Source organism: Pristiophorus japonicus, chromosome 16, assembly GCF_044704955.1.
Source record: "Pristiophorus japonicus isolate sPriJap1 chromosome 16, sPriJap1.hap1, whole genome shotgun sequence".
Lineage (NCBI taxonomy): Eukaryota > Metazoa > Chordata > Chondrichthyes > Pristiophoridae > Pristiophorus > Pristiophorus japonicus.
In genome coordinates this window covers 10,251,949-10,278,265 of record NC_091992.1, presented here as the reverse complement: position 1 = coordinate 10,278,265, position 26,317 = coordinate 10,251,949, and the positions used below count along the sequence as shown (strand labels likewise).

At 44.7% G+C, this 26,317-nt stretch overlaps 1 protein-coding gene across 1 annotated transcript in view; it reads left to right on the top strand.

The window, feature by feature from the left end:
* The window catches only part of LOC139226311 (heparin cofactor 2-like), a 30,599-nt gene extending 6,701 nt beyond the window's left edge, over nt 1–23,898 (top strand). The window contains exons 2-4 of the mRNA XM_070856973.1: nt 1,022–1,295; nt 14,502–14,649; nt 16,143–23,898. Coding sequence (XP_070713074.1) covers nt 1,022–1,295; nt 14,502–14,649; nt 16,143–16,334 — 614 coding nt within the window. The 3' untranslated portion in view covers nt 16,335–23,898. The remainder of the gene's footprint in view (nt 1–1,021; nt 1,296–14,501; nt 14,650–16,142) is intronic.
* Nucleotides 23,899–26,317: the final 2,419 nt, after the last annotated feature.

The window sequence follows — 26,317 nt, the reverse complement described above, 5'->3', positions numbered from 1 at the left end:
CACCGGACGTCACAAAGTGCTTTACAGCCAATTAAGTACTTTTGGAGTGTAGTCACTGTTGTAATGTGGGAAATGCGGCAGCCAATTTGCGCACAGCAAACTCCCAAAAACAGCAATGTGATAATGGCCAGATAATCTGTTTTGGTTATGTTGATTGAGGGATAAATATTGGCCAGGACACCAGGGAGAACTCCTTTGCTCTTCTTCACAATAATGCCATGGGATCTTTTACATCCACTTGAGAGGGCAGACAGGGCCGCAGTTTAACGTCTCATCCGAAAGACGGCACCTCCGACAGTGCAGGGCTCCCTAAGTACTGTACTAGAGTGTCAGCCTGGATTCTTGTGCTTATATCTCTAAAGTGGGACTTGAACCCACAACCTTCTGACTCAGAGGCGAGAGTGCGACCCACTGAGCCACAGCTGGCACATGTTATTATGACTTAGAATTCCTACCCCTGCTTGCTGTTCAGTGACGCCGACCACAAAGTGTCTAGAGATGGGGCAAGGACAGGATCAGGCTCCTGGAAGTTGTTAGTGCCCCGAGACATTGTGGGAGCTGCCAGCTTTCAGGAGAGTATCGGAGAAAATGTAGCAAAAATTAGAATGATACAGCGCAGAAGGAGGCCTTTCGGCCCATCGTGCCCGTGCCAGCCTTTTGAAAGAACTGCCCAATTGGTCGCCCTGCCCATGTTTTTTCCACACAGGCCTTTCTTTTAAAAAAGAAACACCAGCCAGGCAAGAACTGTACTTCTGAAGGTGCAAGTATTGTGGGGAGGTTTTTTGTATCACAAAACAATTCAAAAACGTTTACAGGCTGCTGTGATTGTCAGGTCAACTCGAGCCATTTCTTTTGAACAATACAAGCGCTGGGAGACGTCTCTACTATCATTTGGATCATTGCAGTAACTAATGCGATCATTTTCCACAGCGCTATCATCCCTGCTGCTGTCATCAATCTTAGCTCGCAGTGCAATGGTACAAGACTCTGTTATTACTCTGCAAATCCTTTCTGTTTGCAGGCTCGTGGGAGCATAAATTTATCAAAAGCAAGACTGCCATGCTCCATTTCCACACTGGCAAGACAGCGGTGGTGAACGTGCCGATGATGTACGTCAGAGCGACCATGCTTGCCACCACGGACCACGCCCACGAGTGTGACGTCATCAGCCTCCCCTACAGTGCCAACGCTAGCATGCTGGTCGTGGTGCCCTACAAAACCTCTGGCCTGAGGCACATTGAGAGGGCACTCAGCTGGGAAATGGTTGACAACTGGTTCAAGGATATGACCAACAGGTAGCGTGGCAGCGTTAGGGATGCATTCGAGGTGCACCCTCTTTAAATGATCTCATCAATTGTCTGTTGCTCTGAAATGATTTAGTTAATAGCTGAGAAAATAGGATGTTCGTGTATCGCTGTCAAACCAGTGGTTCAGCACTCTTGCCTCTGAGTCAGAAGGTTGTGGGTTCAAGTCCCACTCCAGGGACCTGAGCCCTTAAAAAAAAAAAATCTAGGCTGACACTCCAGTGCAGTGCTGAAGGAGTGCTGCACTCTCGAAGGTGCCGTCTTTTGGATGAGGTGTTAAACCGAGGCCCCGGCTGCTCTCTCAGGTGGACGTAAAAGATCCCATGGCACTATTTTGAAGAAGAGCAGAGGAGTTCTCCCCGGTCTCCTGGCCAATATTTTTTCCTCAATCAACATAACAAAAAAAACAGGTTATCTGATCATTGCTGTTTGTGGGAGCTTGCTGTGCGCAAATTGGCTGCCGCGTTTCCCACATTACAACAGTGACTACACTCCAAAAGTACTTCATTGGCTGTAAAGCGCTTTGGGACGTCTGGTGGTCGTGAAAGGCGCTATATAAATCCAAGTCTGCCTTTCATATCTGTGTGCCCATGCGAGAATCTGCAAGCTTGTGCTTTCCAGATGATTCCAGGGACCTTTTTTCCCCCTTGTAAGTGATGCCAGTGCCGGGGAATGGAATATATTTCACTTTTTGCATCCTTCGTGCACTTAAACCGAGACCCTATCTGCTCTCTCAGGTGGACGTAAAAGATCGCACGGCCACTATTTTGAAGAACAGCGAGGGAGTTCTCCCCGGTGTCTTGACCAATGTCACTTAAAAAAATAACATTATCTGGTCATTATCATTTGCTGTTTGTGGGAGCTTGCTGTGTGAAAATTGGCTGCCGCGTTTCCTACATTACAACAGTGACTACACTTCAAGAAGTACTTCATTGGCTGTAAACTCTTTAGGTTGTGAAAGGTGCTATATGAATGCAAGTTCTTTCTTTCTTTGCTAGGTTATCCACATGATAGGCTGGATATGGGTTGAAGCTCCCTTTACTGTTGTACTTCATGCCCAGCCTCACCTCACTCTCTTTCCCCATCCCGCTCTATTTCTGGATCTCTCACCCAGCCACCCTCATGGTCTCTACCAGCCATTCATGATTCGTTTTAAATTCGTTTTAAATCTGGTCTCCAGTCGTCCTGGTTAATCCTTGCCACTGGATAAAGGCCGAGCTCTGTCGAGCCCGTGTGGTGGCTGGTGTGCAACGGTCACCACACGTTAAAACAATCCACGCACAGGCATCTTCCATCCCTTCAACTGGAGTTCAGGACTGGAATATTGGGTCCTTCATTGAAACATCTGTGAACTCGTGTGGAAGCAAGTCATCCTCGTTTGAGGGACCGCCTATGTTGATGATCAAAAATCACAGCACCTAGGAACTGGCCATTTTCAGGCACTTGGGCATCTTGCAGCAACAACAACAACAACAACGTAGTGCAACGTCCCAAGGTGCTTCACAGGAGTATTATGAGATTTTTAAAAATGACTCCGAGCCGCATAAGGAGAAATTAGGGCACAGTGACCAAAAGCTTGGTCAAAGAGGTATGTTTCAAGGAGTGTCTTGAAGGAGGAGAGAGAGGCGGAGAGGTTTAGGCAGGGAGTTCCAGAGCTTGGGGGCCAGGCAGCTGAAGGCACGGCCACCAATGGTTGAGCAATTATAATCAGGGATGCTCAAGAGGGCAGAATTAGAGGAGCACAGGCATCTCGGGAGGGGTTGTGGGGCTGGAGGGGATTACAGAGATAGGGAGGGGCGAGGCCATGGAGAGATTTGAAAACAAGCAGGAGAATTATGAAATTGAGGCATTGCTTAACCAGGAGCCATTGTAGGTCAGCGAGCACAGGGGGTGCTGGGCGAACGGGACCTGGTGCGAGTTAGGACACAGGCAGCCGAGTTTTGCAGCTTTCAATGAGTGATTTGCACCTCATCCGTCTGAGCTCAACTTGAACCCAGTTCCCAGCAGCGGAAGGATTTACGCTTGCGCCAGTTACAGATTGAAAGCACTAAACCTGCTGCTGCCAACACGTTTCCAGTTATCGCCAGCAGTACAAATCCACCCCTGTACGCCTCACTCCTAACCTTTAAAGGGCACTGCGAACTGTGATGCTGTCAGCTTTCCAATCGCCACACTCATTATCCTCACAATCTCTCAGTGATACTTGAGGTTCAGTGCTGCACACTTATGATTTATAATTAGATTGTCCTACCCAGAGACACAAGGACGGAGATGATCAAATGATGGGGAAACTGAGCTATTAAGCAGTTCTGATAATCAAGTTAAAGTTCCAGTTTGGGAAGTTTATGGTGACCAGAGCAGGGTTGGAGGAACACAATGTCCATATTTGGGAATGTGAGATACCTGGGTTAAATTTTGCAGCCAATCTTAGTGACTTGTCTGGAAATTGGTACCCTTAATTGGTATGATCTTCCCTTCCCCACACCTCCTCTGCCGAGGTAAATTTCCACCTCTAGTTATTAGATCCTGTCTATCCCTGTGGGGAACACTATACTGTAGCTGAATCAAGCCTTTTATCCATTGCGTTAGTATGTGGTTCAAGCAGTAGGTGTTTCAGATGATTAAAGGATTTGATCGGGTGGGATAGAGAGAAACTATATCCTCTGGTGGGGAGGAGTCCAGAACAAGGGGGTGTAACCTTAAAATTAGAGCCAGGCCGTTCAGGGGTGATGTCAGGAAGCACTTCTTCACACACCGGTTAATGGAAATCTGGAACTCCCTTCCCCCCCCGAAAAAGCTGTTGAGGCTGGGAGTCAATTGAAAATATCAAAATTGGGATTGATAGATTTTTGTTAGACAAGGTTATTGGGGGTTACGGAACCAAGGGGGTCGATGGAGTTAAGATACAGATCAGCCATGATCTCATTGAATGGCGGAACAAGCTCGAGGGGCTGAATGGCCTCCTCCTGTTCCTATGCTCCAAGATTGCACTATACTATAACACCCATAGCTTAATTCAGCCAAGGTCACTGCAGTTGACCTCAGCATCTTCTGGACCAAGAAGATGGGACTGGAATTCCCTGACTGTTCATACGCAAGGAGTTTGCAGCAGGTCCCCGCAGGGTATAAATAAAAAAATTATAATTTTACCATTTAAAATTTAGAGTAGTCAATTGAAATTTAAAACCCAATTAACATTTACAACCTACTTTAAATTGGTACAGATACTAATGTAGGACTCAATCTAATAGGCTAACATCAAGCTGCTCGGAGCAGGTATTTTATTAAACATTTTTTTTAAAAGGATGAGCAATAGAGAGAGATAATTCATCTTATGGTTACAGGCAATTTCATTCTTTACTTCAGTTCCCTGAACTAAGAAGGAAACACTTCGGCTATTAAAATCAGTCACGTGATTGACCCAATAGGTCTTCCTGTGTTTCTTTACCCCTTCCCCCAAGACAGCAACTGATGTGGAAGTATAAAGAAAGAAAGACTTGGATTTATATAGCGCCTTTCACGACCACTGGACATCTCAAAGTGCTTTACAGCCAATGAACTACTTTTGGAAGTGTAGTCACTGTTGTAATGTGGGCCAATTTGCGCACAGCAAGCTCCCACACACAGCAATGTGATAATCACCAGATAATCTGTTTTTTTGTTATGTTGATTGAGGGATAAATATTGGCCTGGACAAAGAGTGAACATGCATTTATATAGCGCTTTACTTATCCTCAGGATGTCCTTCACAACCAATGAATTACTTCTGAAGTGTAGTCACTGTTGTTACGTCGGAAACATGAGGCCCTATCAACAGCAAATTAAATGATTGGACGGCTTATCTTAGTGGCATTGATTGAGGGATACATGCTGATCTACGCACTGGAAGAACTCCTCGCAGATAGGACCTCGGTTTAATGTCTCATCTGAAAGATGGCACTTCAACAAATGCAGCATACCCCACAACAGCTTGTTTTTATATAGTGCCTTCAACGTAGTAAAACGTCCCAAGGTGCTTCTCGGGAGTGTCACAAAACAAAATTTGACACCAAGCTACATAAGGAAACGTTAGGACAGGTAACCAAAAAGCTTGGTCGAAGTAGGAGGCAAGATGATGTGTGACTTGGAGGGTAACTTGGAGGTGGTGGTGTTCCCATGCGTCTGCTGCCTTTGTCCTTCTAGGTGGTAGAGGTTGCGGGTTTGGGAGGTGCTGCCGAAGAAGCCTTGGCGAGTTGCTGCAGTGCATTTTGTAGATGGTACACACTGTAGCCACGGTGCGCCGGTGGTGGTGGGAGTGAATGTTTAAGGTGGTGGATGGGGTGCCAATCGAGTGGCCTACTTTGTTCTGGATGGTGTCAAGCTTCTTGATTGCTGTTGGAGCTGCACTGATCCATGCAAGTGGAATGAATTCCATCACACTCCTGACTTGTGCCTTGTAAATGATGGCAAGGCTTTGGGGAGTCAGGAGGTAGAGAGGCGGAGAGGTTTAGGGAGGGAATTCCAGAGCTCAGGGCCTAGGCAACTGAAGGCACGGCCACCAATGGTTCAGTGAAAAAAATCAGGGATGCTCAAAAGGCCAGAATTGGAGGAACGTAGATATCTCGGGGGGGGGGGTTAGGGTTGTGGGTCTGGAGGAGGTTAGAGAGATAGGGAGGGGTGAGGTTGTGGAGGGATTTGGAAACCAGGATGAGAATTTTAAAATCAAGGCGTTGCTTAACCGGGAGCCAATTTAGGTCGGCGAGCACAGAGGTGATGGGTGAGCGAGACTTGGTGCAAGTACTTCCTCAGTACGGCACTCAAGTGTTGCCCTAGATTATCGGCTCTAGTCCTGAGTGGGTCTTGACCTTTCTGCCTCAAGAGGCCAGGGTACGATTACTGAGCCAAGCTGACACTTAATTCTTTGGGGCGTGGCAGCCCTCTGATACCTCGCTCAAGCGGTTAATCTTTACCTGTGAGACAAGATAACGAATGAAACGTGGTATTATTGAACCTGGGACCTCCCTTTTCTGTATGGCTCAATACTCTACTATGCAGTGTGGCTACACAATGGGCCACTGGGGAACCATAGCTTTTACCCTTTATAGCAATTTATGATATTCTGCCCTCATGTAAGCGGGTTTCTTTGGAGTCCAGGTGTCTCCAACATAAAAAGACTGACAATGGATGTTCAGAACCAAGTCGACCGCGCTGTGGAAGGGTTGGTAATCTGATTTCTGTGCCAAGCAGGTTCATCGTGCTCCAAAAGGCTGTTGTTAATTGACCAGCCAGTCTGGCTCACTGATGGAGTCTGGAAAGGTAGACCACTCACTGGGGGTTGGGATTCTTCCCATTCTTCTCTAGATTTCTTTCAATTCCCGAACTGATGGGGTGGCCCTAGCTTGACAGCAGGAAATTTACCAGCACTCTGTGCTGATTTTAAGAACATAAGAAATAGGACAGAAGTAGGCCGTGTGGCCCTTCGAGCCTGCTCCGCCATTCAATAAGATCATGGCTGATCATCGACCTCAACTCCACTTTCCCACCCGATCTCCGTATCCCTTGATTCCCCATGACTCCAAAAATCTATCTATCTCAGCCTTGAATATATTCGCAGACTCAGCATCCGCAGCCCTCTGGAGCCGAGAATTCCAAAGATTCACAACCCCCTGAGTGAAGAAATTCCTCCTCCATCTCTGTCTTAAATTGCCTTCCCCTTATCCTGAGACTGTGCCCTCTAGTTCTAGATTCTCCAGCCAGGAGGAAACAATCTCTCAGCATCTATCCTGTCGAGCGATATGGGGATCATGCGGGAAAGTGGAGTTGAGGTCGAAGATCAGCCATGATTTTATTGAATGATGGAGCAGGCTCGAGGAGCTGCACAGTCTACTTCTGCTGCTAATTCTTATGTTCTTATGCCAGGGATGTAACATTAGCATCCCCTTGTGATCTGGCCTGGATATGTATTTATTACATGTGCATTTTTTCAATCACTCCAAAGTGAACACTTGGTGAGACGTGGCTTGATAGGCGTCGGTAAACTGCTTCATTTCACATCCTGTGAACACATAGAGCAACAGTTCATTTATTTCAATCAATACAACTTGTTTTTTCCATAAAGTAACAAATGTACCACAATTCCCTCACATCACTGGTTCATCTTTCTTAACTTGGGATCACTGCCCTGCATTTCCCTATGCCTGCCTTTTGCTGTCTGACTGTGTAGTTAAAACCTCTCTCTCACTCCATTTTCCACAGTGATTAAAGGGGTTTTCCAGCACACAAAGTGTTCTTTTTCTTACGATAATCTGGATGAGCTAAATAATTGCTTATTGATTTAGTTCCTTGGGAAAAACAACTCCCACTTAGCATTTGAATACACTTTTACTTAAAAATTTTTTAAATATCACTATATTTTCAAAACTTTTCTGTGTAAAAAAAAAGTCAGTACATCCTGCAACATGACAATATCTGATTGGATTAATCAAGGAGATGAGTGAAATAAATAAAGTCAAAGGACAAAGTTATTCTGAGTATTCCTTAGTATGGGAATAGGTTATCTAGTTTTCCTTTTCACCTGGAAACGTTGTATAGTTGTCAGTTGTGGCTCAGTAGGCAGCACTCTCGCCTCTGAGACAGAAGGTGGTGGGTACTTGAGCACATAAATCTAGGCTGGCACTCCCAGTGCAGTGCTGAGGGAGTGCTGCACTGTCAAGAGGTGCCGTCTTTCGGATGAGACATTAAAACCAAGGCCCTCTCAGGTGGACGTAAAAGATCCCATGGCACTATTTCGAAGAAGAGCAGGTGTCCTGGCCAATATTTATTCCTCAACATCATTAAAACCAGATTATCTGGGTCATTATTACATTGCTATTTGCGGGAGCTTGCTGTGCGCAAATTGGCTGCCGCGTTTCCCACATTACAACAGTGACTACACTCCAAAAGTACTTCATTGGCTGTAAAGCGCTTTGAGACATCCGGTGGTCGTAAAAGTTGCTATATAAATGCAAGTCTTTTTTTTAAATATATATATATAGACCAAACCGGCCCTTTCACAGTAGGGATGTTATTAATCAAATTGACCTTTCAGTCAGATAGAGCAATCCACAAATTTCCAGCATATCTCTGCTTCTGACACCGTTCAGATCAAATAGTTTCACTGTCCTCAATCAAGCAGTGAGTAGAGTAGAGATAATAAGTTTGAAATCTTGCATGCATTAACATACTAAGAACATGAGGGAAATGCTGAAACTATTAACATACAAATATAGGCGATGTACAGCACTGTGGGGAACTGGCTAACTTAAATGATTTGGCGATATTACACCTCCACTTTAGCGTCTTGTTTCCCAAGGTACAAGACAAAGAATTATTTAAAAAAAATACCATGTCCTGAAGACACTTCTTGCACTCTCAGTATTCCGCCCTGCCTTAAGTTCCATCGGAAAAAGTCATAATACCAACGGACCTCCGCTTTCACATGACTGCCATTGAAAAGGGATTAAAGTCTGACAACAACGACAACTTGTATCTGTATAGCGCCTTTAACGTAGTAAAACGTCCCAAGGCGCTTCACAGCGTGTTATGAGATTAAAAAAATAATTAATTTGACAACGAGTCACATAAGTAGAAATTAGCGCAGGTGACCAAAAGCTTGGTCAAAAAGGTAGGTTTTAAGGAGCATCTTGAAGGAGGAGAGAGAGGTAGAGTGGCAGAGAGGTTTAGGCAGGGAGTTCCAGAGCTTGGGACCTAGGCCACCAATGGTTGAGCGATTATAATTGGTGATGCTCAAGAAGGCAGAATTAGAGGAGCGCAGATATCTCGGGGGGCGGGGGGGGGGGGGGGAGGGGGGAGGGGTTTGTAGGGTTGGAGGAGATTAGAGGTAGGGAGGGCCATGGAGGGATTTGAAAACCAGGATAATTCCTATTAGCTGTAGTGTCCTTGCTGCCAATTGTGCAAAGGTTTATGGAGACCACAGTGAATTAGAAACAGCTGGGAATGCTCCATCACAACAAACATCTGACTCGATCACCACGAACTTCTGACACTCTGAACCCTATAATAGAATCATAGAATGATACAGCACAGGGGGTTGATCGGTCCATCGTGCCTGTGCCGGCTCTTTGAAAGAGCTACCCAATTAATCCCATTGCCCTGCCCTCACCCATAGTCCTGCAATGTTTTCCCCATCAAGTATTTATCCAATTCCCCTTTGAAAGTTACTATTGGATCTGCTTCCACCTCTCTTTCAGGCAGCGCGTTCCAGATCATAAAAATCACTGCGCTAAAAAAAGTCTCCTTATCTCGCCGCTAGTTCTTTTGCTCATCGTCTTAAATCTGTCTCCTCTGGTTACCGACCCTTCTGTCACTGGAAGCCGTTTATACTTATTTACTCTATCAAAACCATTCATGATTTTGAACACCTCTATTAAATCTCCCCATTACCTTCTCTGCTCCAAGGAGAACAACCCTAGTTGATCTAGTCTCTCCATGTAACTAAAGTCCCACATCCCCATCTCTGTAACCTCCTCCAGCCCTGCAACCCTCCGAGATCTCTGCGCTCCTCCAATTATCGCCTCTTGTGCATCACTGATTTCAATCACTCCACTATTGGCGGCCATGCCTTCAGCTGCCTAGGCCCTAAGCTCTCAAATTCCCTCCCGCCTCGCTCTCCTCCTTTAAGACAACCCTTAAAACCTACCTCTTTGACCAAGCTTTTGGTCATCTGTCCTAATATCTCCTTATGTGTCTCGGTGTCAAATTTTGTTTGATAACGCTCCAGTGAAACGTTTTGGGGCGTTTTGCTATGTTAAAGGTGCTATATAAATGCAAGTTGCTGTTGGTACCATTCTAGTAAACCTCCTCTGCATCCTCTCTAAGGCTGCAGAAATTGACTGATTCTCTTGCTTTCCCAGCAGAAAGGTAGCCTCCACATTTTTGAATCTTTGATGGGCATCACATGCTCATTGAGAAATTTAGGTTCTTGTGACCTATTGGGTGAGTTACTGACCGAACATGCAACTCCCTCAGGAAATGCAAACACCTGGTCGTAGAATCATAGAAACTTACAGCACAGAAGGAGGCCATTCGGCCCATTGTGTCCGTGCCGGCCAACAAAGAGCTATCCAGCCTAATCCCACTTTCCAGCTCTTGGTCCGTAACCCTGTAGGTTACGGCACTTCAAGTGCACACCCAAGTGCTTCTTAAATGTGCTGAGGGTTTCTGTCTCTACCACACTTTCAGGCAGTGAGTTCCAGACCGCCATTAACCCCTGGGTGAAAAAAAAATTCTCGTCAATTCGCCTCTAAACCTCCTTCCAATTACTTTAAATCTATGCCCCCTGGTTGTTGACCCCTCTGCTAAGGGAAATAGGTCCATCCTATCCACTCTATCTAGGCCCCTCATGATTTTATACACCTCAATTAGGTCTCCCCTCAGCCTCCATTGTTCCAAAGAAAACAACCCAAGCCTATTCAATCTTTCCTCATAGCTAAAATTCTCCAGTCCTGGCAACATCCTCGTAAATCTCCTCTGTCCCTCTCAAGTGCAATCACATCTTTCCTGTAATATGGTGACCAGAACTGCACGCGGTATTCTAGCTGTGGCCTAACTAGTGTTTTATACAGTTCAAGCATAACCTCCCTGCTCTTGTATTCTATGCCTTGGCTAATAAAGGCAAGTATTCTATATGCCTTCTTAACCACCTTATCTACTTGGCCAGCTACCTTCAGGGATCTATGGACATGCACCCTAAGGTCCCTTTGTTCCTCTACACTTCTCAGTGTCCTATCATTTATTGCATATTCCCTTGCCTTGTTAGCCCTCCCCAAATGCATTCATGATAACGAATGTTCATTTTCTTATTACACTACTGGTGCAACATTCCTTCAGTGCTGATATTTTACTCTGTAACCAACCAACAACTTCTGGAATAGTTAAGCCTGTCATAATTGCTTCTCAATAAGGAGTCACCAGAGGCTGACAGATTAGTCCAGTGACGCGTTTGCCTATATAACAGTCACAACACGTCAAAGTAACTCCTGATGTGAAGCACTTTGAGCTATCTCTGAGAGACACAGTAAGGTGCTATGTAAATGCAAATCTTTCTTTTCTTTTAGTTTATTTATAGCTGAATTCTGCTGCCTGGTTCATGAAATCTTCTCATGCAACATCAAAGACTGGATTACTCACCAGCTAGACTCTGTCAAGAAACTGAAATGTAGGCACCATCTCATTAAAATTAGAGACTGAAAAGAGGAATACAAAACCGAGTCGCAATAGAAGACTGAAAATAGTATTTTTGAACTACATGATTTTGAATTTCCTATATAAGGCTCAGATTTATTTATTGGACACATCTGACTTTCAGTCCAAATTGGGCAACAAAACTCGTGGAGTCAGGTCTACTGCTGACATCAAATGAGACTAATGTCTCAATGGTTTTGGATTAGCTGACATGTGGGAATTTTCTTTTGAAAAGTCTGCAAAGTTAGAGGGGCTTAGATAGAGTGGCTAGGATGGACCTATTTTCCTTCGCAGAGGGGTCAACAACGAGGGGGGGGGGGGCAGAGATTTAAAGTAATTGGTAGGAGGTTTAGAGGGGATTTGAGGGGAAATGTTTTCACCCAGAGGGTGGTGGGGGTCTGGAACTCACTGCCTGAAAGGGTGGTAGAGGCAGAAACCCTCAGCACATTTAAAAAGTACTTGGATGTGCACTTGAAGTGCCATAACCTACAGGGCTACGGACCTAGAGCTGGAAAATGGGATTAGGCTGGATAGCTCTTTGTCGGCCGGTGCAGATACGATAGTGCTGATATGGCCTCCTTCCGTGCTGTAAATTTTTATGGTTCTGTGACTTGATCGGTGCCCCTGCCACTGAATTCCCTCCATTGCCCCCGCACTGTGGCTGTGGTGTGTGCAGGGTGCACCACAGCAACTCAACAAGGTTACTTCGACAGCACTACCCTTCCCGTGACCTCGATAAACCGAGCAAGACAAGAGCAACAGTGTCATGGAAGCTTCTTTGCCAGAGGTCAAAAGGAAAGACCAACCACCTCCGTGTCTCCAGTCCTGACTTGGACATATATATCACCGTTCCTTCATCGTCGCTGGGTCAACATCTTGGAACTGCCCAACACCATCGTGGGGGCACCATCACCACACGGACTACAGCGATACAAGGAGAAGGCGGCTCACCACCACTTTCTCAAGGGCAACTAGGGAAGGGCAATAAATGCCGGCCTTGCCAGCGACTCCCACAGCCCAGGAACACATTTATTTTAAAAGATGTTTTTAAATAAGCGGCTCAACTGAGTAGGTTCCATGGGATCCTGTGCCCACTGCTAATGTCCCTGGTTTCAAATATACAATATAACTTGAGGAAGGATGTTCTTGCTAGTGAGGGAGTGCAGCGAAGGTTCACCAGACTGATTCCCGGGATGGCGGGACTGACATATCAAGAAAGACTGGATCAACTGGGCTTGTATTCACTGGAGTTCAGATGAATGAGAGGAGATCTCATAGAAACGTTTAAAATTATGATGGGTTTAGACAGGTTAGATGCAGGAAGAATGTTCCCAATGTTGGGGAAGTCCAGAACCAGTGGTCACAGCCTAAGGATAAGGGGTACATTTAGGACCGAGAAACTTCTTCACCCAGAGAATGGTGAACCCCTGTGGAATTCTCTACCATCGAAAGTTGTTGAGGCCAATTCACTAAATATATTCAAAAAGGAGTTAGATGTAGTCCTTACTACTAGGGAGATCAAGGGGTATGGCGAGAAAGCAGGAATGGGGTACTGAAGTTGCATGTTCAGCCATGAACTCATTGAATGGCGGTGCAGGCTCGAAGGGCCGAATGGCCTACTCCTGCACCTATTTTCTATGTTTCTATGTAATACGTGGAGACATTAACACACACTGCATTTCTGATCCATGGCTTTTTACTAATCAGTAGATGTTCCTGTGCAACTTGCTCATTCCAGGTTGAGAAACCAGTTAGTTGACCTTCTCTCCGATCTCTGCCAATGCTTCCATGACAGGTAGTTAGATATGGCATTATACACAATATACACTGATTTGGAAAAAAAATGGAAAACCTAGGTGAAGTCCCAAGCTCCATAATGTAGAACACGAGCAAGGTTGAAAGGAAGATGAGGTAAAGCGGGATGTAATTGTTTGGGTGATGCTGTGCTTGGGGGGTTCAACCCCTTATAGATTAGAGGAAGAAATCCCTGAGGGAGTTTGTTAACAAGAATTAGTTAACAGTTTTTCAGTTCCAGTTCTGTGCTGAGTTAGCTGATTTCAGACAGTAGAAGTGCAACAACTGACCTGGGTTAGGGAGGGGGTGCGGGGGAATCAGCAGGGGTTCCGGCTTTTAATTGCTAGCCAACAACCCCTCTTGGAAAGTGTATATGTCTGGTGGAGACTAGATTACAACAACAACCTGAATGTATATAGCGCCTTTATCATAGTAAAACTTCACAGGAGCGTTATCAAATAAAATTTGACACTGAGCCACATAAGGAGATATTGGAGCAGATGACCAAAAGCTTGGTCAAAGAGGTAGGTATTAAGGAGCATCTTAAAGGAGGAACGAGAGGAAGCGAGGCAGAGAAGTTTAGGCAGGGAGTTCCAGAGCTTAGGGCCCAGGCAGCTGAAGGCACGACCACCAATGGTGGGGCGATTAAAATCGGGGATGCTCAAGAGGCCAGAATTGGAGGAGCACAGAGATCTCGGGGGGTTGTGCGGCTGGAGATGATTTCAGAGACTGGGAGAGGCGAGGCCATGGAGGGATTTGAAAACAAGGATGGGAATTTTAAAATCGAGGTGTTGCTTAACTGGGAGCCAATGTAGGTCAGCGAGCACAAGGATGATGGGTGAATGGGTTATATAGACGGCCTCACTCCTTGCCAAGACACAGACATCAATATCAGCCTCTTTTGGAGTGGTTTGGCAGGGACCTGTGCTTATGGAGTTTATCCACTGTAAGGAGTCAGTTCCTTTGGAATGGGGGAGGAGGCAGAGAACACTGACAATAAAGAACAATGGAAGAACCAAAAAAAGTAATTAAAAAACAACGAGATGGTGCGATGAGTGAGAGTTCAGGAACAAATTAAAACTTTATGGCATATCTTTCTCGTTAAATTAAATATTTTACCCAAAAGCATAAATTCCAGTTGAGCGTTTGATGACTGAGTGATTTATGTCTGCTATTTCACAGGACAAGAGAGGTCTATATTCCAAAGTTCACTCTACACGGCAACTATGACTTAATTGAAATGTTTCAAGACCTGGGCGTGATGGATCTCTTCCACAACGAAGCAGATTTGTCTGGTATTTGTGAACAGGGAAACCTGCGCGTTAGTTCAGTGAGTATTTCAGTCGTGCTCTCACCATATGTTCTGACAATACAATCGCTGCACGCAAATTCCACCAAGTAGGGGAGGGGATTTGTCAACTTAAGAATCCGACTGATAGTCATACCCTGGGGCTAACAAAGTATTCATCGTCGGGGCTTCATTTCACTGAGGGGTAAGTTTGTCCTGCAATAAGGGAAGGCTTTTAAGTGTAAGAACATAAGAAATAGGAGCAGAAGTAGGCCCATTTGGCTCCTCGAGCCTGCTCCATCATTCAATAAGATTGTGGCTGATCTTCTACCTCAACTCCATTTGCCTGCACTATTCCCATATCCCTTGATTCCCTTAATATCCAAAAATCTATCAATTATATACTTAAAAAGGAAACATTTTCAGGGCTATGGGGCAAGAGCAGCGGAGTGGTGTAATGTATTTGCTTCATGGGTTCTTGCTTAAGAATTCATAGCAACACATTACTATTAAGAACCAGTTGGTTTATTAACAAAGGTTTAACAATTACACCACACATTACCAGTTCATCCACTAGGCTCTCAACTGCATATCTCATCATGGATGACCTCGACCCAATTGACTGGGGTTTTATTGAGTCTTGTGAACATCACGTGAGTGACTCACAATGCTCACTGGTGCATACAGTACAAGTGGGACTAGTTGGTAGTTCTTTCAGAGAGCTGGCACAGGCACGAGGGGCCGAATAGCCGCTGCTATGCTGTATAATTCTGTGACGATGAAGATGAACCCTGGTTAATTTTTCTCGTCCCTAGCCCAGGGGTTCCACCACTGTCCCAGCTGAGTTTAGTTAATTCAGAAGGACTAATTCAGGAACCTGGGACCTCCCTGATCCAGATAGCTCAGTTGCTCACTGGTTAGTGGCATGCACCAACTGAGCTACCCAGTGAGTTGAGTTGGGAGGACAGATGCACCAATGTCAGTGTTCTCGATCAGGCCAGCATCGAAGCACTGACCACACTCGACCAGCTCCGTTGGGTGGGCCTCATTGTCTGCATGCAGGACATAAGACTCCCAAAGCAAGTGCTCTACTCGGAACTCCTACACGGCAAGCGAGCCCCAGATAGGCCGAGGAAATGTTTCAAGGACACCCTCAAAGCCTCCTTGATTATTTGCAACATCCCCATCGACACCTGGGAATCCCTGGCCAAAAAACGCCCTAAGTACAGGAAGAGCATCTGGGAGGGCGCTGAGCACCTCTAGTCTCATCACCGAGAGCATGCAGAAAGCAAGTGCAGGCAGCGGAAAGAGCGTGGGTGGGAATCAGGCTTCCCACCTGTGACAGAGACTGTAATTCCCGTATTGGACTGTTCAGTCACCTGAGAACTCACTTTTGGAGTGGAAGCAAGTCTTCCTCGATTTCGAGGGACTGCCTACAATGATGATGATGATAATACAGGTCGAATACTTGCTGACTTCATCCTCGCCCACATGATGTATTCATAATGTTCTTTTTTTTCCCTTCCTTCCCACAGCTGAAGCAACACGTGGCACTGAAGGTGGATGAAGAAGGAAGTGAAGTTGCCGTCGTCTCTCTTTCTGGGTTCATGCCTCTTTCTTCACAGTCCAAATTTATGGCCGATCGCCCATTCCTGTTCCTCATCTTGGAGCATCACACCCAGTCGCTGCTCTTCATGGGCCGGGTGATGAATCCTTTAAACCAATAGAGAGAGGGCAATAGACGTGGTTACGTAAATCCTAGCAGAGGTGAAGGCACACTATGTTAAATGCAAAGCCCAGCGAATTCCTAAACTAGCCACCACACAATGTAATTGTTCACTTTTCATTGTCCATTCTTAATGCCCATTCACAACAGATTGTACTGTCTGGGTCGCTGCGTTGCTGAAGCTTCTTATTTTCCAAACCTTAAAAGGCCATTGTTACAACGGAATGGTTGAGATTGGAAACTCAATGTCAGGGGGTGGGGGGACCAAACCTGCATGCTAGCACTGCTGTACAGGACAATGCAGGTACTTAATCATACTTCCCAGTGCTCCTAATCGCACTGTGCATGTATGCATATGCATTTGAATGTTTCCAAATATAATTCAACATTTTTTTTTCACTTTGCAGATTTAGTTTTTTTCCCCGCCTCTCCCAGGAGATCACATGGTTTCTGGTGGGGTGGGCAGTGCATATATATTGTGATGCACAAGGTATCGCAATTGCTTGGGATCCCGTTATTGTCCATTTTTCTACTCAATCGGTCTCTTAATTTGGACATCGAAAGAAGCGGCCTTTTAAATGGAGTATGCCCCAATCTCGTGTGATATTTCAAAGAGAGAGAGGAACAAAGAGGTCCCAAAGTGCCCAGCATCTTGTGTGGCAGACCAGGAAGTGATGGTTAGTTGAGGCCAAGCTCGGATTTTGACTTTAGCTACCCGTCTTCTTAATGGAGGAAAATGAGAAATAAAATTGTTAAAGTAGGAAGAAATAAAGAGTCCACTCCTCGAAATTCAAAGTTGCTTAACTCAAATTATCAGTTAATTTGAATTGAAATCACTGCAAACAAACCCCTGTATGCTGTTTTATTAAAATTGCTTATTTTGAACTACTGGATAATTCCCCTTTTGTTTGAAGCAACAGACAACTTTTAATTAACAGGAGTGGACTGTGAAAGAAGTGGACATCAGAATACATCGTACAGATCACTAGAGTGGGCATACAACAACTGGCATTTACAAAGCACCTTTCACGTAGTAAAACGACCCAGGGCGCTTCGCAGGAGCGATTATCAAACAAAAATTGACACCGAGCCACAGAAGGAGCAATTAGGACAGGTGACCCTTGGTCACAGAAATAGGTTTTAAGGAACGTCTTAAAGGAGGGAGAAAGGTAGAGAGGCTTAGGGAGGGAGATCCAGAGCTTAGGGCGCAGGCAGCTAAAGGCACAGCCGCCAATGGTGGAGTGTGCAAGAGGCCAGCATTGGAGGAGCGTAGAGATCTCTGAGGGTTGTAGCAGGTGACCGAGATAGGGAGGATAAAAAGGATCTGATGTTCAATAGTTATTCCACATTACATCCTTTTCAGGACTCTATGCTGTGTTTTACAATCGCTGCATTTTTATTTACTCATTTGTATTCCTCTAGCCCAAAAGCAAATTAAAGGAGACTTTTATTGCACTTGCTATTATATTAATCCCGTTGAACCTGATGAATACAGTATGGTTCAATACATGGCAAATTATGTGAGATTCTCTGAGCACTGAAAAGACAGTCTTCCTATTAATTGAATTGATTTTAACCTGCTGGAAACAGCCTTAGCCAGGGGTGTAAACAGTCTCAAAGTTATGTCAGTAGACTTACCATCAGTTAAAGTCATCAATTGACCCGCAGCCACTTTAACACGGGCCTACCGCTTAGTGGCTGAAGTTCTTGCCCGTTTCGGGCAGTAGGCCCTTTTTAACATGCAAATCGAATGGCATTTTAGGCCAGGACTGATCGCAGCCTGCGCTGTGCTCCCTGCGACCAGTTTCTCTGGCGGTAGACCAGAAGAGGCCCCATGGAGGCAAACTTACATTACGTTTGTGGGACCCGAGAAGGAAGGGTATCCCTTCCAGGCCCCACAGAAATAATCTGAGATAATGCTGCCCAGGTCTCCCCCACCTCCGCGCCCCCTCTTCTCTGGGATTTATCTTGCTGCCGCACGGCCTGAATCTCTCACCATGCCCCTTCGGCGCACGCAGCTCACCATATTTATTTCAAAGAAGCCCTGGGTCTTAAAATGGCCTGTTCGCTGCCAGAACGGACGGGCTGCCAACATGTTCCACCATTTGGCCACTGTAATGTATTTGGTTCGTGGGTTCTTTGCTTAATAGCAATGTGTTGCTATGAATTCTTAAGAACTAGTTGGTTTATTAACAGTACACATTACCAGTTCATCCACAACTGCATACCTCATTGTGGATGACCTAGAGTCAACTGACTGGGGTTTTATTGAGTCTTGTGAACATCACGTGACTGGCTAAGCCACTCACAATGGAACAGCTCTACAAACCTGTGAGCATACTCACAAATGCATACATTACAGCCGCCCAAATTAAAAAGTCAAATTTAATAATTATTTTTAATCTGTGTTAGGGGATTTATATTAAGTATTAACATTAAAATTCATATACTTAATAATTAATGGAAATTTGGAACATTGTCTCCCAAAATGCAATTGAGGCTGGGGGTCAATTGAAAATTTCATAACTCAGATTGATGGATTTTTGTTAGGCAAGGGGTATTAAGGGTTACAGAACGAAGGCAGGTAAATCTGGAATAAAAAGTTAGTCATCATCATCATCATAGGCAGTCCATTGGAATCGAGGAAGACTTGCTTCCACTCCTGAAGTGAGCTCTTTGGTGGCTGAACAGTCCAATACGAGAGCTACAGACCCTGTCACAGGTGGGACAGACATTCGTCGAGGGAAGGGGTGGGTGGGACTGGTTTGCCGCACACTCCTTCCTCTGCCTGTGCTTGGTGGTATAAAAGCTAGTATGAGTAATGGTGACTATGAAACTACCGGATTGTGGTAAAAACCCATCTGGTTCATTAATGTCCTTTAGGGAAAGAAATCTGCTGTCCTTACCTGGTCTGGCCTGTTGGTGACTCCAGACCCACAGCAAAGTGGTTGACGCTTAACTGCCCTCTGAAATGGCCTAGCAAGCCACTCAGTTATTTGTATAAGGCAGCTCACCACCACCGTCTCAAGGGCAATTAGGGATGGGCAATAAACGCTGGCCTTGTTGGCGACGCCCACATCCCATGAACGTATGGGGGAAAAAAGGCTCAAAGGGTTGAATGGCCTACTCCTGTTCCTGTGTAATTAATGAATGCTGAAAGGCGAGCAATGATCTGCCTTTCGTATCAGTCGGTCCATCCAAAAAAAGGACATAATTACTGCAAAGTCTGCTGTGTAGCTGTTGTACCTTGATACAGGCTATAGACTTCAAGCCATAAAGGTGCAACTTTATTAAACATGTTCCTGTTCTGCCAACCAGCATGAAGCTCACAGGTGGATCAAATGCAGTTATAACTCAGATTTTAGTGGAAATGGAAATTCTGCCTTTAATGTAGCAAAAAAGGTCGCAAGGCATTTTGCAGAAGGGCTGAATGGATGCTTATCAAAAGCTGGAAGAGTTAGCTCGTGAAATTTGACTGATGACACCAAATAGGGAGGGCCGTAGAGACAAAGAACGCAGCTAAAGATCTGCAACGGGATGTAAATTGGCTATGCATTTGGGCACACAGAATACAAATAACTTGGGTTACAGGAGGCTTAGAAAAGGGCATGGAGGTAATAGACATGTCACTATGTCTAGACAATGGCGAAATAATTTAAAAAGCTAACAAATTGCTAAGATATATCGTCAGAGCAGTAGAATACAAGGTTAGAGAAACTGTGCTAATTTGGCAAAGCACTGATCAGGCCAGACGTATGGTACTGTAGCATGTCAGCTGTGGCTCAGTGGGCAGCACCATCTCTCGCCTCTGAATCAGAAGGTTGTGGGTTCAAGTCCCAATCCAGGGACTTGAGCACATAAATCTAGGCTGACATTCCAGTGCAGTGCTGAGGGAGTGCTGCACTGTCAGAGGTGCCGTCTTTCAGATGAGACACTAAACCGAGGCCACGTCTGCCCTCTCAGGTGGACGTAAAAGATCCCATGGCACTATTTCGAAGGAGAGCAGGGGAGTTTTCCCCGGTGTCCTGGCCAATATTTATCCCTTAATCAACAGATTATCTGGTCATTATCATATGCTGTTTGTGGGAGCTTGCTGTGTGCAAATTGGCTGCCGTGTTTCCTACATTACAACAGTGACTACACTCCAAAAGTACTTCATTGGCTGTAAAGCGCTTTGAGACATCCGGTGGTCCTGAAAGGCGCTATATAAATGTAAGTCTTTTTTTTTACTGTGTTCAGATTTTTTTTTAAACTATATCCCAAAAAAGGATAAATTTATAGGAAAAATTGAACAAGAGAGCCACACGACCAATCCCAAGTTTCAAGCTGCATTTGGTGCGAAATAATTTCGGTTTGGACCAGCACTAAGCAGTTGTCATGCAAATCCAGAGTCAGAGCCCAACCAGACTCACTCCAGGAGTTTGTCTTGACTTAGGGGCCAGAACGAGCCTGACTCCACATTTACATTACAAATTTAGTGATGGTCTGAAGCAAGACTGCTTATGCAGCAACTCAAGAGGGAAATGTATCCCAAAGGGGATGAGCTGTGAGAAAAGATTAGAAGAGCTTAAGTTTCACAGTCTGGAAGGTAGGTGGTTAAGAATGGATTTAATTTAAGCATATAAAATGGTATGCAGAAAATAAACACAGGTTATTACTTCAAAGTAAACTGGGAGAGTAGGACCAGAAGACATAAATAGAAATTAATGAAAAATAAATGTAAAAGATATTCGAAAGGATTTCTTTATTTTTGTGTCAGCCATGGCTCGGTGGTAGTATTCTTGCTGCTGAGTCAAAAGGTCAAGCTTGAGTCCCACTCCAGAGACTTGAGCACATAATCTAGGCTGACACTCCAGTGCAGTGCTGAGGGAGTGCTGCACTGTCGGTGTTTCTGATAAGATATTTAACCTCTCGGGTGGACGTAAAAGATTCCGTTGCACTACCTGAAGAAGGGCAAGGCAGTCCTCCTGGTGTTCTGGCCAACACCTATCCCTCAACCGACCTCACTAAAACAAATGATCTGGTCATTTATCTTACTACTGTGGTGTTTCCCCAAATTACAACAGTGTCTACACTTCAAAATGACTTAATTGGCTGTGAAGTGCCTTGGGACATTCTGAGGTCGTGCAAGTTGCTGTCTAAATGCAAGCTCTTTCTTACTACTCAAGAAGTGATAACTCTTTGGAAGGATCTGTCAAACAGCCTAGTAAAAGTAAATTGAGATTGTTGAAGATAGTTAGATATTATGATGAGACAACTGGGGTAGTGGAGTAATGAGCTTTGATGGGCTGAATGTCCTCGTCTTGCCCTTGACTTTTAACATAAGAACATAGAACATAAGAATTAGAAAAAGGAGTAGGCCATTCGGCCCCTTGAGCCTGCTCTACCAATCAATAGGATCATAGCTGATCTTCGACCTCAATTCCAATTTCTCGCCAGATCTCCATATCCTTTGATTCCCCTAGCGTCCCAAAATCTATCTATCTCAGCCTTGAATATACTCAACGACTCAGCATCCACAGCCCTCTGGGGTAGAGAATTCCAAAGACTCACAACCCTCGGAGTGAAGAAATTCCTCCTCATCTCAGCCTTAACTGGCCGATCCCTTATCCTGAAGTCTATGCTCCCTAGTTCTTGACTCTCCAGCCAGGGGAAACAGCTTCTCAGCATCTTCCCTGTCAGCCCCCCCCCCCCCTCAGAATCTTATATATTTTTATTCTGGACATATAGTTAAAAGCACAGCCTGCTGTCGTGCTAAGCCATACAGACCAGGGGCTTCCAGGTTCGATTCTCAGTTTGTATCAAGTTATCTGATCTCAGCTGGGGGAGCAGTTTAGCTGCTACAACTGGCCTCAGCACTCCTTAGCTAGTGGGGGTAATAAACGACCAGGGTTCTTGCTTCTGATTGCTGTGCAGTGACTCCTATTGAAGAGTGTGCATGTGGCTGTCAGATGAGGAAAGGAAAGAGCTTTCTTGCGATGCTCTCCACAGTTGAACAGCTTGCTGCCGGTCACCGCGTCGACTCACAGATGAAGCATGTCCACTTGGGTGAGGTACTGAATGGGCTACCAGCGATCATGCAACCATGTCCCTGCAAGTTTATCGAATATCTGGGCAAATGTTTGGAGCAATTAAGTAAAAGTTAAACTGGAAAATAAGTTTGTTTTGGACAGGGTATGTGATGTATTGAAGTATATTCCTTCTGTATTATACTGCTTACAATGGGTTGTTGATATTTTTAGTTTGTGGACTTTCTATGCCTTTTTAGTAGACCTACAATTGCTTCAAATCTTCTTCAGTGATATCTGACCATCTTATGAAGATGGGTACGGTTGTGTGGTGACAAGGATGCTAGATTAGGTCATAAAGTCAAATGCCTCAAAGGCAAGTGGTGAAATTCAATTTGATTCAATAAAACTGGTGAGTTATGGGCTAGCACCAGGAAAATAGCCGTGAAAACTGTTGGAAGTGCCAAAAATCCAACCGGTTCACTAATATCCTTCAGGGAAGGGAACCTGCCACCTCTACACTGGACTCCAGTCCCACACTATGTGGTTGACACTTAATGTCCTTTGAAATGGCCGAGCAAGCCATTCAGTGGTTCAAAACCAATTGGCCATCGCCACCTTCTCAGTGCAGCCAGGGAAGTGGCCTTGGCTGCATCACCCACATTCCTGATAATCATCTGGACTTTGCAGATATCACTTTTTGTTTTAAAGCATCTTTCCAAGGGGGAGATTGGCATCACCCGCATCAGCTGGTACTCTGTAGCCGTGATTATAAAACCTTTCCAGAGAACTATGGCTTGGGGGGGGAAAAAAAACATTATGGTCCAAAAATATATTAAGTTTTAGTTGAATAAAATATATATATATATACTACAGCATAGGAGAATAGATTTCAGGGAGATTGGCTGGCATAACTGTTCAAGTTGGTGTTCTGGCCAATATTTATCTCCTCAATCAACATAACAAAAATAGTTTTTCTGGTCTTTATCACATTGCTATTTGTGGGAGCTTGTTGTGCGCAAATCGGCTGCCACGTTTCCCATATTACAACAGTGACTACACTCCAAAAAGTACTTTGTTAGCTGTAAAGCGCTTTGGGACGTCCGGTGGTCGTGAAAGGCGCTATAGAAATGCAAGTCTTTCTTTGGTACATCCCGTTCGCTGTTTTCTTTAGACAAGGACCACCATGGTTCAGCTTACTTCCTTGTTTGTACAACTGGTTACAGTTGAGGCTGTATTTGTATTGCTTGTTAAATTCTTATCTCGAACTTACTTTCATGTATGTTTTGTGTTAAATTTTAAAATTAAAGAAAAATTGTTACAGCTGACAGCTATGATGATTTAAGATGTCTGTCTTCCCAGAATTCATTGTACAAAGAGGCAGTGCAAACCCCAGTCTCTAGTTCTGATAAGCATCAATGGCTCTATTTAAATTAAATCAATTGAGCCAGTTTCTTTGTCAACTTACATTTAATCTGAGCAATAAATATGATAAAGAGAAATTCTAGCCTGTTTACATGTCGTTGATGCTTTGAGTCAACAGATCATCATATTTTGACAATAAATCTCAATCTCTGACTAATCTCAAACTCTGACCCTCATCCATGCCTTTGTTACCTCTAGACTTGACTATTCCAACACACTCCTGGCTGGTCTCCCACATTTTACCCACTTAAACTTGAGGTGATCCAAAACTCGGCTGCCTGTGTCCTAACTCGCACCAAGTCCCGCTCACCCATCACTCCTGTGCTCGCTGACCTACATTGGCTTCCGGTTAAGCAACTTCTTGTTTTCAAAATTCTCATCCTTGTTTTCAAATCCCTCCATGGCCTCGCCCCTCCCTATATCTGTAATGTCCTCCAGCCCCACAACCCCCCCGCGCTGTCTGCACTCCTCTAATTCTGGCCTCTTAAGCATCCCTGATTATAATCGCACAACCATTGGTGGCCGTGCCTTCAGCTGCCTTGGCCCCAAGCTCTGGAACTCCCTATCTAAACCTCTCTACCTCTCTTTCCTCCTTCAAGACGCTTCTTAAAACATACCTCTGTGACCAAGTGTGAATTTCTACTTATGTGGCTCGGTGTCAAATTTCTTATCTCATAACACTCCTGTGAAGCGCCTTGGGACATTTCACTATGTTAAAGGCGTTATTTAAATACCAGTTGTTGTTGTTGTAATTCTGGTCCTTCTGGACATATGGTTCATGTGGACACTGGAAAAGCCTAATGGTGAACTCTAACTTTTAAGAAAACTGGTGTTTCATTTCGTGTGGGGGTGTGCAAAGTGCAGTCTGCCATGCGTTTTCATCCCTCCAGCCTTGGCAATCTGGGCCATAAGGCAGAGGCAACTCGGCTTTATTTGCACTTATTTCTTATTTGCAGGATTTGTCCAGTTTTAATTGAGTGCCCGGAGGTTTAGAAAAGGCTGTTCTTCATGGTGCTGCCCCGTTGGTGGAATAAATCCTCATTCCGGATCTGTAATTATCTGCAACCTGAGACATGTGCAAATTAACCGCAATATTGATTTAACGTGGGCTCAAGGCTTCACTCTTGACTGCACAGCCTTTAGCTCTCTCGGGCCCACTTTGGAAAGAGCTCTATAAACCCCTGTGGCCTTGCTATATCTCTCCCCCCCCACCCCCTCCGCCCGCCCGCCCGCCCCTTCCAAACCTACCTCTCTGATAATTGATTTTGACTGCTACATTTAATTCATCTCCCTCCACTTCACAGTGTCCGGTTATTTTCATCGATGTGAGACGCTTTGGGATATTTTACTGAAATGCTATGTTAGTGCCAACACAAACTGGTGGTGTCAAACAGCTTGTTTCTGTGTTGTATTTTCTGTGTAATTCTATTGAGTTCTGTTTGTTGCTGCTGCTGGTACTGTGCTTCGTGTTGCGGCTAATTTACTGAGTCGTTTCTTTGTATAAAGCTTAACCATTTTAGCACTTTTGACAAATTTCCTGACCTTGATAACTTGATGAAGGCGACAGGACAAGTTGATAAAAGCTGTTCAAAAAGCATGCGGGATCATTGGCTTTACAAATGGAGGTATAGAGTAGAAAAGCAAGGTTATGCTAAACCTTTACAAATCACTGGTTAGACCTCAGCTGAGGAACTGCGTCCAATTCTGGGCACCACATTTTAGAAAAGACATCAAGGCCTTGGAGTGTGTGCGGAGGAGATTTACTAGAATGGTACCAGGGAAGAGGGGTTTCAGTTATCTGGAGAGACTAGAGAAGCTGAGATTGTTCTCCTTAGAACAGAGGTTAAGGGGAGATTTAATAGAAGTATTCAAGATTATGAGGGGTTTAGATAGAATAGATGAGGAGAGACTATTTTCACTGGCAGGAGGGTCAGCAACAGATTCAAAATAATTGGCAACAAAGCCAGATGGGAGATGTGAAAATGTTTTACTCAGCAAGTTATGATCTGGGAGGGCGGTGGAAGCAGATTCAATAGTAACTTTCAAAAGGAAATTGGATCTCTACTTAAGAAGGAAAAAAAATGCAAGGCAAGGCTATGGGGAAAGAGCAGGGGTGAGGGACTAATTGGGTAGCTCTTTCAGAGAACCGGCACAGATACGATGGACTGAATGGCCTCCTTCTGTGCTGGAATTTCTTCCCTCAGAGGGTTGTAAATCCGTGGAATTCACTGCCTCAGAGAGCTGTGGAAGCTGGGAAATTGAATAAATTTAAGACAGAGATGGACAGTTTTTTAACCGATAAGGGAATAAGGAGTTATGGGGAATGGGCATGGAAGTGGACCTGAGTCCATGATCGGATCAGCCATGATCATATTAAATGGCAGAGCAGACTTGAGGGGCCATATGATCTACTTCTGCTCCTATTTCTTATGTTCTTATGTATGATTCTATGAAGTAAACTAACCATAAAAACTATATTGGGGAAAAAAATGAATATCTCTGATCATCACTTTCTGTGACCTATGAGCTAAACCAGTGATAAAGCTGAATC